This window comes from Elaeis guineensis, chromosome 6, assembly GCF_000442705.2.
Source record: "Elaeis guineensis isolate ETL-2024a chromosome 6, EG11, whole genome shotgun sequence".
Taxonomy (NCBI): Eukaryota; Viridiplantae; Streptophyta; class Magnoliopsida; order Arecales; family Arecaceae; genus Elaeis; species Elaeis guineensis.
In genome coordinates, this window is record NC_025998.2 from 108828491 (window position 1) to 108843028 (window position 14538).

Here is a 14538-nt window from a genome sequence, read left to right on the forward strand (position 1 = left end):
GAAGAGTATCAGATCTTCATCTTTACGTGAATAGTTCTTCACCACAATATGATGATCATGGATATCTTTTTGGTTTTTTTTGAAGCTGCACAAGCATTCGACCTCTATAGATATCCGTACAAAGTCATCGTCTGATCAGAGTATCAGATATTATTAGAGTGCTAGCTCCCTTACAGAGATCTTTTATTGATCTCTGGATTGATTTTGATGATAACAAAAATATTTCAGTATAAATTGTTAAGTTACTAATGTTGTTTATGAGGATATGTAGTTGCAAATTCCAAATTCACACAGTTTTATGAAAAACCACCACTCAAGAGTTTTGTGAAAAAATTCTAGACTAGACTAGCCACTCAAGAGTTAATGAGGATTAAAATCAAATTAAGAAGAAAGACTGTCTAAGAAGTCATGGCATGCTTAACACGTCAGCTGAGTCAACTCAGTAAAAATATGAGCCAACCCAGTCTCAGTGATAGAAAGTCATATTTTGAAAAATAGAAAACTTAGTCGATCCAAAACTCAGGTGAGTAGACCAAGATAGAGTCTTGGTCGACTCAGTTAGAAAGTTAGTCGATCCAGTCTTAGAGGGCAGCAAAAGATAGAAAAATTAAAGTTTCAAGCAGTGTTCAGTGATCCGATCCAGTTCAAATTGAGCTGACCCAAACAAGGAGTGAGTCGACCTAGAGGATCAGTGAGCCGATCCAGTCTCAGAAGACAGATAGGACAGAAATGTAAAATTTTGGATCAGGTCTGTTGAGCCGACCAAGTGGTCACTGAGTCGATCCAAAGATCAACTAAGCCGATCTAGACAGGGACTGAGCCGACCAAGTTACAGTGAAGCAGTCAAGATAGAAAATCAATTGTTTAGCCACTTGATACTGAGTAGACCCAGAGAAATTTTGAGTCAACCCAATGAGGGACTGAGTCGACTCAGAGAAAATTCAGTCGACCCAATGACTGTAACGGCTAATTTTTCAGAACTATAGTTTTTTGCTTCCAACTTATTTCTAATGGCTATTTTTTCATTTTGAATGGCTAGAGCACTTAATGCAGTCTCTCTAGATATCTTAGAGGGGTGGGAAACCTCAGGGATATAAAAAGAAATCATCTTGGAGCATTGAAGACAACTTTTGAACTCATATTGAAGAGCATTCAAGTCCAACTAAGTGCATTCAAGTGTGTGAACCAAATTGTGAAGTGAAGGAGTAATTTTTAGAGAATCTCTTATCCTTCCAATCATCTTCAAAGTGAGAGAAGTCAGGCCATCAGCATTGAAGATCTCCACCTACTTCTTTCAAGCATTCAAAGAGAAGAAATCAAGCAAACAAAGCAAATTTCAGATTTTTTTTTCTTGGGCTTCTTTGTGTTCATTCCTCTAAACTCTTTTGCTCTTATATTAATTATGGTTGTATTTTATTTCAAGTTTCTTGGAGTAAGAAACTTGGGTTGGTCTAAGCTTTAAGTTGAACATTGTATTGGTTTGATTGGTGAGCCAAAGTTAAAACTAATCGGGGTTGATTGTCAGCCCAAGAAAATAATTATTGTACAGTTGTGTTTGGTGAGCTAAGGTTAAAATCAATCGGATTGGATTGTGAACCCAAAGAAAATAATCAAACTGTAATCAAGTTAGTGATTATTATTGAATTCTCAAGTGATTTACTTAGGGAGTGGACATAGGTGCTGTAGGAGTTGGTGTGATACTCTCAAGCTTTGGGAGGCCACAGGAGAGGAGTCAGGGTGTTGGCTCCAAGAGACTAGGACAGGTATGGTCTTAGGGCTAGGATAGGAGTGATCCTAGGGTGGAGGTGGTGTATAGCTCTTCACGAGCTTGAGATCCAGGTGTTAAGGACTTTGAGGGACTTGGTTGGTGCTCCAGAGATCAAGAACACAAGGTGGAGCAAAGAACTAGAGTCAAGACTAAAGACTATAGGAAGGAGTAGTTTCAGGATCTTAATTGACTCAGATTGAGATTGGATCGACTAAGTTGAAGATGAGTCGACTCAGTTCCAATCTGGATCGACTATATCTCAGAGAACAAAAAGTAGAATTTTAAAAAACTATGGATGGCACGTAGGTGAGTCGACACAGTGTCAGTTTGAGTCGACTTAGTCTCAGGTGAGTCGACTCAGTCTCAGTCTGAGTCGGCTTAAGTACAGACTGACAGTAAGATGAATTTTCTATTTGGGTCTAGGATCAGATTTGATCCTAGGGGTCTTAAGGCCTGGTTTAAGAGGTTGTAAGGGAGCTAACTTAGGGTTTGAACTGGGATTAAGTCCATGGGATGTATGGATTAGTCTAAGGAGTTTTTTAGGCTCAAATTGTTGAACCTATTGTAATTGGTATATATACAGATTATTGTAATACCAAGGATGAGGAGAAAAAATATAGAGCATTTTCTCTTGAAACCCTAGTTGCCTCTCTCTCTCACGTCCCTAGTCTCCACTTAGGGTTTCATGTCAAGAAAATATGCCATCCAATTTAAGCTTCCATGTTCTCCTTGTTCCCTTCTTCAGATTTTCTGGATTAACATCCAAGTTCCATGCAAGACATCGGTCCACGACTAGTATCGGAGAGGTTCCAAGTTCTAACAGTTGGTATCAAAGTTGGTTAAGTGTGGAGGAAGAAGAGAAGATTAAGGAGTTTTCTACAGCAGAGGATTAGCAGCAAGGTTTTAGATCTAGAATTTTCTCCAGGATTTGTAAGGAAGGAAGAGATCTGGGGTTGCTGTCCACCATCCCTATATTAGGTATTTTTTAGATCCATCTTGTGTGCTATTTTGTGATTGGGATTGATTATGGAAAGCAATGGGTTGAAGATTGGATTTGAGAGGTTTGATGAAAAAGAGAGTTTCACCATATAAAATGTGAGGGTGGAGGATCTGCTGGTATAGATGGGATTAGATTCAGCCTTAGAGGATAGACCAGAGGGGATGAATGACAAGCAGTGGATGTCTTTGAAGAAAAGGGTATGTGCCCCGATTAGGACTTGTTTGACAGATGAGGTATTGTTTGACATGATGGAAGAGAGATCATCCAAAAATTTATAGTCAAGGTTGTACATGTTGTACATGAAAAAGAATATATGTAACAAGTTGATGCTGAAGAAGCAACTGTACAGCCTTCGGATGCAGGAGGGCAAGGATGTTACGGGGCATATTCAATGGTTCGATCGGATGAGCATGGATTTACTCAACATTGGGGTGGAGCTTGAAAAGGAGGGCAAGAATTTGCTACTATTGTATTCGCTACCTGAGAGCTTCAATCCATTGGTGACGATGCTGCTGTATGGTAAGAAGATACTAATGTACGAGGAGATCGTGTCAGTACTCAAGTTCAACGAGCAGTAAAAATGGATGATGAAGAGGGAGGCTTTCTAGGAGGGTCTTGCGATTTTGGAGAGGTCCAAGAGTGGGAAGAAAAAGGATGAGCAGATGGAGTGGGAACAGTCTAAGAAAGGTACCAAGGAGGCTTGGTGCTACAAGTGTGGGGAAGCATGGCACTTTAAGCGGGAGTGTCCGCTTTGGAAGAAGTATAAGGGAGGAGAAAGGAATGGTTTGGATTCTATTGGTTTAGTCGCTGAGTCAGAAGAGTCGAATGAGCTCTTGATAGTTTTGGAGGAGCTTGCAGTGTGTAGAGGGTCTAAAACAACTTCGGAGGGATCTGTAGAGTACAGAGGGTTCAAAGGGGTAGCGATGGTGATCGAGATACAGCGGCAGACCCAACAGGACAGCATTGGGTTGTTAGTCTTGGGGAGAAGATTGACTTCTGTGGCATCAGGAGGACTTCAGATTCAGTTGGAGCATCAAACAGAGGTGGCCTCACAAGTGGAGAGGATTTTGGCACGAGTCTAGAGTGAAGGGGTGCAAGAGGAGAAGCGATATTCCAACACCAGCGCTGCACCGAGACAAGTGGAGCGGAATGTGCAGATGGAGAGGTGTGGCTCTGAGGAGACCATGTCAGGTGGAGCATCAGTTGCAGTGAGTGTCAGCATAGGAGTACTACAGTTTCTCTAGGAAAGTCCAGGATAACAATTGATGTAGCTATTAAGTAGAAGAGTGTCTACAACAAACTCCAAGATGGTGCCAAGGAGCAAGCAAAGATCTTCAGCTATGGAGACGGTCATCCCAAAGGTCTCCAAAGGAGCTCAGAAGCTGAGAACGGTTGGTAATGGCAAAGATGTTCACATAAGGGGCTGTTCAGGTATGCAGTGATAATGGGATCATGTAGGTGGATATTGCCAAGTGTGTCAAGGCTTGGGGGCATCAAGGTGGAGATTGTAGGAGTTAGTGTGGTGCTTCCAAGCCTTGGGAGGCCACAAGAGAGGAGTTAGGGTATTCAGTCTGAGAGACTAGGACAGGTGTGGTCTTAGGGCTAAGACAGGAGTGGTTCTAGGGTGGAGGCAGTGTGTAGCTCTCCACAGACTTGAGGTCCAAGTGTTGAGGATCTTAAGAGGCTTGGTTGGTGCTCCAGAGACTTGGGGACACAAGGTGGAGCAAGAAATTAGAGCCAAGGCTGAAGACTGCAGAAAAGAGTAATGTGGAACAATTTAGATCTAAAGGAAGCAAGCAATCATATTTATTCACAATCAATAGATAACTAGCAAACCAAAGACTATGAGGATGATTATACTAAAATCGAAAAAGACTATTGATATACATGCATATTAATCAGCCCTTAGATCTAGATTCGAATCGTAAACGATTGGAAAACCATCCATGATTAGTGCATCAGATCATAATTAAAAATTTCAGATCTAATTATTAAAAAAATAAAGATTTAACTCTCTATAATAATGAACTACTCAGAAATCTATTTTAGAAACAAAGGATCTCACAAATATACCGACTAAGATTTCTGGATGAAGAAGGAATTGGATGTTAGATCAAGTCACGATTGGTAGCAAATCCTTTCATTGTCCAAGATCATAGGGATCCGATTTGAGCATGTGAAGAATTGCCTGTAGCAATAGAAATAAATCAGCAATCATGAAAGGAAGGTGGGGATTTGAGAGAATAGGAAATTATGGGTGCTGAAATTGGATCCTGCGAATGGGTGGATTGTCGAGAATTCTTCATCCTTCAATCTTCAAGCCTTGAGGGAGATTTTAGAAGAGAGATGGGAGAGAGAGGAAGAAGGATGGGAGGAAGAGAAAGAAGAGAGGGAAAGAAAAAAAGGAGATTAGTAGACTGAGAGGGGAAGGAAGAAGAGAGCATGTAAAGAAGGAAAAGCAGAATTTTATTTCTCAATCATTCGTTGATTACAAGACCCTCTGTTCTCCTTTTTAAAAGAAAAGTCTAACAACCTAAACAAAAAAAAAAAAGATGTGATCCCAGGATTTGCATGAGAAGGGTGTTGAGGAGGGCATTGGAGGTAGGCTATGTCAATTCGGATGGCATTCGGTTCTCCATGGCATTCGGTTCTCCAAGTTTTGTGGGCACGTTCAGAGGTTAAAACTAATATGTTTGATTTTCTAAGTACCATGTGTCAATCCTTGCTGCTGTGAAGATCTCAACTCTCATGCGGGTGAAGAAATCTGGACGTGCAATCAGGTGGTGTGCCTCATGAGGACTCTTCCTAAATGGTTGACTTGAATTCCTCCAAGTGGCTGATTGAAACTGACATGAAACTCCTCAAATGGCTGACATGAAACTCCTCCAAATGGTTGACTCTACTAGGACTCAATTAAATCCAATTTAAGGATCCGATTATAATCCCATTACAGGACTCAAAAATAAAAATTATAAGACTCAAAATAAAGGGCTCTATCAACAATCGAGCTATAATGAATTACGATGACTAGTGTCCACACCAATTCTCCTAGACTGGAGAGAATCCAACTCTATTGAATAAAGGCCGCCTCGGCTCTGATAGTGTTTGAGTAGATCAGGATCAATTCTTTGCATCTCTTCTCGGGTTATCCATGTGTCCTCGAACTCAGTCGGCCTTGCCAACGAATCAGGTATCTTTGATATCCTTTTCTCTTGGTGGAAATTATTTGCTCGTCTAGAATTCTTTCAATACCATCGTGTTTTTTTAAAAATTTTGACTGTGGACACTCAAGTTGGAGTTCACTCACAATGGATGGGTTAGGCTCAAATGGATCATTAGGTATTGTTATTGGTTCTTTATATTTAACCAAATCTGAAACATTAAAAGTAGAGCTGATGCCATAATTAGACGGTAAATCTACAACATATGCATTTGGTTCGATTTTCTTTAAGATCCTAAAGGGGCCTACTCCATGTGCATGCAATTTTTTGATGATTTTTGAAGAAAATCATTCTGATCTAATCCGAATCATAACATAATCACTTTCAGCAAAATCATGGGCTTGATGGTGTAAATCTGCTAATTATTTATAAATTTGATTGCTAATATTAATTTTTTTTATAATTTCTTCATGCAGATTCCTAACATGTTGTGTAAATGATTCTGCTGTCTCAAACATTCTAGTATGCAAGGGTACAGGAATGAGGTCAATCGGCTTTCTAGGATGATGGCCATATACAACCTCAAAAGGACTCACACCAGTAGTCCTATTAACAGAACTATTGTACGCAAGTTCGGCTTTAGATAACAACATATCCCAATTTCTCATATTCTCGCCAACTAAACACCAAAGCAAATTTTCTAAACTTCTATTTACAACTTCGGTTTGACAATCAGTCTGGGGCCGATATGTTGATGAAAATTTTAATTTCATCCCCATTATGTGCCATAAAGCTTTTCAAAAATAACTAACGAATCTAACGTCTCTATTAGATACAATTGATTCAGATAATCCATGCAATTAGACAACTTTATCAAAGTAAAGACAAGTAATTCTAGAGGCATCAGAGGCTTTGGAATAAGGAAGAAAATGGACCATTTTTGAAAATTGATCCACTACCACACAGATAGAGTCATTCTTTTTAGCTGTATGTGGCAATCCTAGAACAAAATCCATGCTCACATCTTTTCATGATAATCAGAAACAGGTAGTGGGGTGTATAAGATAGTATTTTATCTACATTATTTAGGTACAACACAGGTTCGATATTGGGCAACAATTTTGGCTACATCTCATTTCAAACTCGGCCAATAAAACTGGTGTTCTACAGCCTCTATGGTTTTGGCTCTATCGAAATGACCGGACAAACCTCCCGCATGCAATTTTTATACCAGAAAATAATGGACAGAGGTACATGGGATACACAACTTATTATTTTTGAAAAGATATCCATCCTAGAAGGTATATTCACTAATTTCTCTAGACGATCCTTGTTGGAGTGAAGATACAATTTTTTCAAAGTCTGGGCAGTCATCGTAATCCTCTTTCAATTTTTTAAAGCCGGTGAGCTTAACACTTACTGCCAATAGAAGGTCTACTCTCTAACAAAGTGCATTAGCAGTTCGATTCTTATCAATGACTACTATCGATAAAAGATCCATCGTATGGGAGAGCACATCAGCAGCATGGTTATCAACATCGGCATGGTGTTCAATACAAAAGTGTAAGATTGAAGGAACTCAACTCTTTTTTCCATGTCTAGGGTTTAACTTTCTTTAGAAATTGAAGAACCTAAGAGCTTCGTGGTCAAAATACAGGATAAATTCTTATGGGAGCAAGTAGTGCCTCTAAAACCTAAAAACTTGGACCACCGCATGAACTCCTTATCATAGGTGGAATACCTGCACTTAGTGTCATTTAGCTTTCCACTAAAGAAGGCCATAGGGTGTCCTTCTTGACTAAGGACTCCACCAATTTCTACCCTGAATGCGTCATAGATAACTTCAAAAATCTTAGAGAAATTCGGCAGGCATAATACAGGAGTGCTGGACATATGATCCTTAATTTCATGAAAAGCTCGGTCAGCAGCCTTGGTGTTGGGAATAGTGTCCCAAAGCCAATCGTCAGTCTGTTGATGGTTGTGCTCCTTTTGTATTAGTACATAAATCATAAATAAATAAAAATTATTTTGATATTTTTCATCATAAATTATCATCTTCTAATGAACTCTTGTGTTGTGGTGAAGTCTTTAGGACTATTTAGACTCGACAAAGGAGGATTTGTTGTTTAGTCCTTAAACATGTTCACGACCAAATGATACGTTGTTACCAAAGACAACAATGTTTATCGAGCATAGATCATTGTGCGCCATATAGGTTGGTTGTCCTCTTAACCAAGGAGTGTAGAGACACTGGTATGGCACACAGGTGAGATATAAGGGTACATCTGCACTGAATATGACTGACACCGGAGCTATTTCTGCTGTTAAGATTTGCTCCGATGGGATATGGGTATAACTATCCCTCTAATCTGAGACCGCCACGGTGACTTGCAAGCAACTCACTGCACTTAGGCACTGGACAACCTGAATTTCTAATTCAGTAATGGAAGGATGCTGGATGTAGTCAAGTACTTGACTTGTCGGTGCGTGTGTCAAGATGGGATTGACCACTCCAGTTCAGGAGTTGTGTACAATCGTATTTTAATTTAGCAAAACCTTGACCAGGGTGGTCCTAGTGAGGAGTCACAGGACTGATTGAGTTGAGCATGACTCGGATGATCTAATCAGGGTTGACAGTTTAACCCTGAGTCATCCTATACACAGGGGTCAAAAGGGATGAATTACACAGTAACCATATTCACGTAGGTTCTGAGTGTTGCAATTGTGACTATTCGACCTATCCGAACATCGGGTACCATTGCTAGATGGTCACTTTGATTAGTACAGGAATTGGTTCCTATGCTACCGGCTTAGGTTCGAACCTGCGGGGTCACACACATTAGAGGTTCCTATCTGATCTGATGGCTGATGAAGAGTCTTAATATTCGTAGACTATGAGTCCTACATGTCTGAGACTCTGTGATCAAGAATTAGGATTCTCTGATCACAAGTCCCACATATTTTGGGTACCGGGGTCAAGAGTCCCACTGGTTTGGGACTCTTCGATCAAGGTTTCATATTGATGGACTTTGATACCCGATTGCCCATCGAATTTGGATTCAATATTTATGAGAGATTTAATTAATGATTTGATCACTAATTAACTCAATTTTATTGAGTAATTATTTTTGGATCAAGTCCAATTGAATTGGATTCAGTTGGGTTTGACTCGATTAGGTTAAAAGTTGACCTAATCGTTGAGATGGTTTGGTCCCTGATTTGATCAGAGGTTGGGCTTAGTCAATTTTTGATTTGATTAAGATTTTATTGAGCCTAATTAAGCCTAATTAAGTTAGATTTAATTTAGTCTAATTATGCTTAACCTATTTTGATTAGGTTGGTTCAATTAAGATCAAACCACCATTTGAATTTGAATCCCTGCACCACCTAAAATCTCTGCGCCCATTTGAATTCACGAGAAGAAACTTCTCATAAATTTTCTCTCACACAAAGCCCTTCTCATGCCCACTCTTGTGTGCTAATCATTGGATAAAATTGATTAGTTAGCCATTCAAATTCAAAGCATGTTTGAATTTGAATGGATAACTTATCTCTTGCACCTTCATCCTTATCCATCTTGTGCGCCCCATATCTCACACGAGAAAGAGTTTCTCATGAAACCTTTCCATGCACAAAGTAGCCTCACACCTTCTCTTCTCACACCCAAGTGGATAGGGATGAGTTGGTTTTAGTTTGAATTTAAATTTGATTTGAATTCAAATGTGTAACCACTTGTCTTTATCCTCTCACGCGGATAAGATATGTTTTGAACTGTTTTAAAAGAGATAGGGAGGTGGGGCATGTGTAGAAAAATTCTGAGAAAGAAAGTGGGGTGTGAGGAACTCTTGTGCATGAGGTGAAGGTCCAATACCTTTCGAGAGAAAAAGAAAGAAAAGAAAGAAAATTGGGTGCAAGGTTTTCAGTGTGTTCCCTAGGGTTTCAGCCTGGGGTTCGGGAAGTGAGTTAGTGAGCTACGAGTGTCGTGAGTCCACCAAATTTAAGGGAGAGAATCATCTATCTCTCAAGCACCTTTGCTGATGATCCAGAGTATCCATAGAATCGACAGACATCGATCGAAGGAGTTCGATCAGCATCAGCCATCGAAAAGGCTCTACAACGAGCTAGCACTCGTGAGGAGCCGATCAGACTGGGAGCCTTGTGTGGATGATCCGTAGAGGTCAAACACATTATGTAGCTGTATTACGGTGATTAGAGCCTTCCGACGGTGATCAGATTATGGTGATCGACTATCCGCACAAAGGTATTGTGTTCTGAACACAGAACAGTAAATTATTTACTGTTCAAATTTAAATTTCAAATTTAAATCCATGCATGCTGTATATCATATTTAGATCCTAGTGTAGGGTAAATATATGTTAATTAATTAAATTAATTAATTATTTTCACTATAAAATAGTAATTTTAAAAAAGTTTTAAAATTATCATTTTACCCCTGTACTCAAATTTTGCTTCAAATGGTATCAGAGCAGGTTCTAAAATATGATATATGAATTTGCATGCGTAGATTAAGTTGTAATCTAAAAGTTTAAATTTGAAATTTGAAATTTAAAATTTAAAATTTAAATTTAGAAAGTTGTTCGAAATTCAAAATTCAAACATTTGAAATTCAAAATTTAAAATTTAAATTTTAAAATTTAAAATTTGAAATTCAAAATTCAAAAATTTGGAATTCAAAATTTGAAATTTAAATTTGAAATTTGGTTGAAATTTCAAATTTGAAATTCAAAATTTAAAATTCAAAATTTGAAATTCAAAAATTTAAAATTTGAAATTTGTTTGAAATTTGAAATTCAAAATTTAAAATTTAAAATTTGAAATTTAAAATTTAAATTTTGAAATTGATATATTTAGATATACTTGATCCAAGTAGCAAGTAATCAAATTGGGTTGGTTGCCATGACCGTCCGGTCATAGGAGAAAAGTAGGGTTTAAAGGCTCTCTCCTCCCATTCGATGGGGTCTCCTATGGCGGTAGGGGTGCCGCTGCAATTATATCCCATGCAGATGAAGCAGCGAAAAGATTTAATTATAAAGATTCAATTATAAAATTTATCATGAATGTGTTAGATTAGATCTAAAGGAATATTCATGATTTATTTTGATTGAGTTATTTTCTGTTATGTAATTAGCAATAGGATTGCTATTTATGAAATGTACTGATCTATTTATGAAATGAGTCAACATGTTTGGTTAACAGAAAATAAAACCTTTCAAATTTGAAAATTATTTTTGAAAAGCCAAACCCTGACCCATCAGCCCAAATACTTAATTAAAAAAAAAAAATAAGTGTTGTCAAGTTGGTCTAAAATTGTGAATTAAGACCTAAGACAATTGTATAAACTTGTGGGTCAATGGGTTAGATGGATTAGGTCCATAATTGGGTTAGACCTAAGGTTTGCTTAAAGAAATGGACTAAATTAGAGTAATTGGTCAAATCTAATCAAAAATTGAATTAGATTAGGTCAAGGACACTCTAGACTCAACTTTAATAGTTGTAGTTGAATGGGTCCATGTCTTTAACTAGACCAAGATGGAATTAATTCATGGCTATGCGGTGAAACCTTATTTACTAAGTTGATCAAATTAAAACTAATGAACCGATTGGTGTCTAATGTAAGTTCGGCAGTTTGACCAGTGGTCTTAAGTGGGAGCTACTCGCATTGATTTGATCTCTGACGAGTTAATGGCATATCCCCACCACTGATCTCACTTACCTGGCCAACCTGGTGAGTTAGGTTTTGATTAGATCACTTGGTGATTAGGGCTCACCCATGTCATTAGGTAAATCAGTGTGACTGATTTAGGTGCTCCTAATGTCGGCTTTAATTAAATCTTTTTTAATCTGACTTGGTGAAGTCAGTGGGAGGATTGAAATTGGCTGGTTAATTTCTTCTCTTCTATCCTTTAATAAAATCCTCAAAAATTATTAGGTCCTAAAAAATGATTAAGTTATAGTGATAACTAAGTCATAGCCTCCCATTAAGTGAGTGATAATAAGTCTATTAGTTTAATAATCATTAGAGGCCCAAAGGCCTGGTGCTTATTGACTAATGGAATTATCATTCATAGTATGATAATTTGGTTTGAGTCTTTCTGATGGTGGTCAGATTGGCTGGCCAAAGTCGGGTCTGATCATTTATTGGTCCGATTTACCAAATCAAGTCATATTAATGGTTGGACCTAACCAGATCTTTTCAGTGGAGGCCAAAGCCTACTGATTAGGTTCTGGGGCTAAATTAATTAATAGAAGTTGTTTAGAGAAACAACCGATTATGAACCTACTCATAGATGCACATGGCTTGACCAACCAAAGTTGGGATCGTGTGTAGTCTATGTGGATTCTAGTACCCACTAAGGAATTAAAGTAATTCCTCGAATTGGAGGTTGAGGCTACCAGTTCGTTAAAATACTGGGAGAAACTTTAGACTAAAGTCCAAGTTTTTAGTATTAATAATTTATGTACTAATAGAGGTCTGATTTTTTTTTATGCAGCTATGGCCACTATCCTGTCGTTTCGGTCATTATTAGATAATGACAAGCTCATGGGACCTAATTTTAATAGTTGGTATCGAAAATTAAAAATCATCCTTGAGCATGAGCGGATCCTTTATGTGGTAACGGATCCGGCACCTAAGGAGCCAGCCCCGAACGCTAGAGGGATGGTCTGAGATACTTACCAGAAGTGGCTCAACGATCGGACCACCGTTCGATGCATAATGCTGGCGGCAATGAATGATGAGTTCAGCTGCAGGTTTGAGAACGCCCAGCCATAGGAGATGCTTCAAATGTTGAACGACTCCTTTGGCATGCCTGATGATGTTGAAAGGCACAAAACTAGTTGTGCCATTTTCATTGCTCGGATGAGGGATGGGGCCTCAGTCACCGATCATGTACTGTACATGATCGAAATGATTGAGCGTCTAAATAAACTGGGCTTTTTCCTGCACGAGCACCTCGGTAAGGATGCGATCCTTAATTCATTGTCCAAGTCTTTCTTCCCCTTCCTTACTCATTTTCGAATGACAAAGCCTGCAGTGAACTACCACAGCTTGTTGGGATTGCTGCAGAACTTTGAGAAGGACCACCAGCTCCATAAGGAGTCGGTGAATGTTGTGGGAGGGTCTTCTTCTAGTCATCGACCCTTTAAGAAAGGGAAGAAGAACAAGAAGAAGAAGAACAAGAAGGTGCAGCTGCATGCTGGGACGTCTACACAGGGTCAGACCAAGAAGCACAAGCCCGACCAGAGCCAGACGGAGTACTTCTTTTGCAAGAAGCAGGGGCACTGGAAGAGGAACTGTCCTCTATACATTTCCTCCCTGGACCCAAACAAGCCGAAGAAGAAGCAAGATAATTATATGATAACACCTTGCAACTTTTTTATTTGTGATACTACTGCCTGGGTATTGGATACTGAAAGCCCTTATCATATTTGCAATTCGATGCAGGGTCTGCAGGTCAGTAGGAGATTTGATGATGGCGAGAGATTCTTGAACGTTGGAGATGGAAGCAAAGTTCCAGTTCTAGCTTTAGGAATCATGAACCTTGTAATCAATTCTCGTAATGTAATTATGAGTGAATGTCACTATTGTCCAAGCTTTTTATTAAATATTATTTCGTAGGCCTTTTGGCCATGTACGGTTATCAATTTTTAATAAAAAAAAATATTTGCAATATCATTTTAAATGGTGTTATAATGTTTGTTGGACAACTAGATAATGGAATTTACTTACTGTCACAGTCTGTTAATGTGGTTCAAACCTCTGGTAAACATCCTAGAATAGAAAATATGTCAGAAGTCTACCTTTGGCACTGTAGGCTAGGTCATATCAATAAGAACAGGATAAACAGGTTGGCTCAAGAAGGAATTCTTGAAGTTGGTGATTGTGAATCACTTCCAACCTGTGAGTCCTGTCTTCTTAGAAAAATGATCAAGTCACCTTTTATTGGAAAAGGTGAGAGAGCCAGTGAACTCTTGGGTCTGGTACATTCTGATGTATGTAGACCCATGAGCTCAAATGCAAGAGGTGGATATTTTTACTTCATAACCTTCACAGACGACCTATCGAGGTATGGGTATGTCTACTTAATAAAGCATAAGTCGGAGTCATTTGAAATGTTCAAACTATTCCAAAATGAGGTAGAAAAACAAACTAGAAAGTGTATTAAAACTCTTCGATCTGATCGAGGAGGTGAATACCTTTCCAATGAGTTTCTGACATATCTTGGAGAGAATGGGATTCTCTCTCAGTGGACTCCTCCTGGAACACCCAGCATAATGGTGTGTCTGAAAGGAGGAATTGGACCTTGTTGGACATGGTCCGATCCATGATGGGATTTGCTGGTCTGCCGATCTTCCTCTGGGGATATACACTCGAATCAGCTTGTTACCTTCTAAATAGGGTTCCAAGTAAGTCTGTAACCAAAACGCCATATGAGTTATGGATAGGACGTAAGCCAGTACTCTCGCACCTTAGGGTTTGGGGGTGTCCGACTTATGTTAAACGTTTAATTACGGACAAGCTTGGACCTAGGTCTGACAAGTATAATTTCATAGGGTACCCAAAATAGACCAAAGGGTATTATTTCTAC

The 14538-nt window shown here is 38.8% G+C and overlaps 1 protein-coding gene across 1 annotated transcript in view; it reads left to right on the forward strand.

Moving 5' to 3' along the window:
* The first annotated feature begins 4075 nt into the window (after positions 1–4075).
* The window catches only part of LOC140858814 (uncharacterized), a 48305-nt gene continuing 37842 nt past the window's right edge, over positions 4076–14538 (forward strand). The window contains exon 1 of the mRNA XM_073260097.1: positions 4076–4199. Coding sequence (XP_073116198.1) covers positions 4076–4199 — 124 coding nt within the window. The remainder of the gene's footprint in view (positions 4200–14538) is intronic.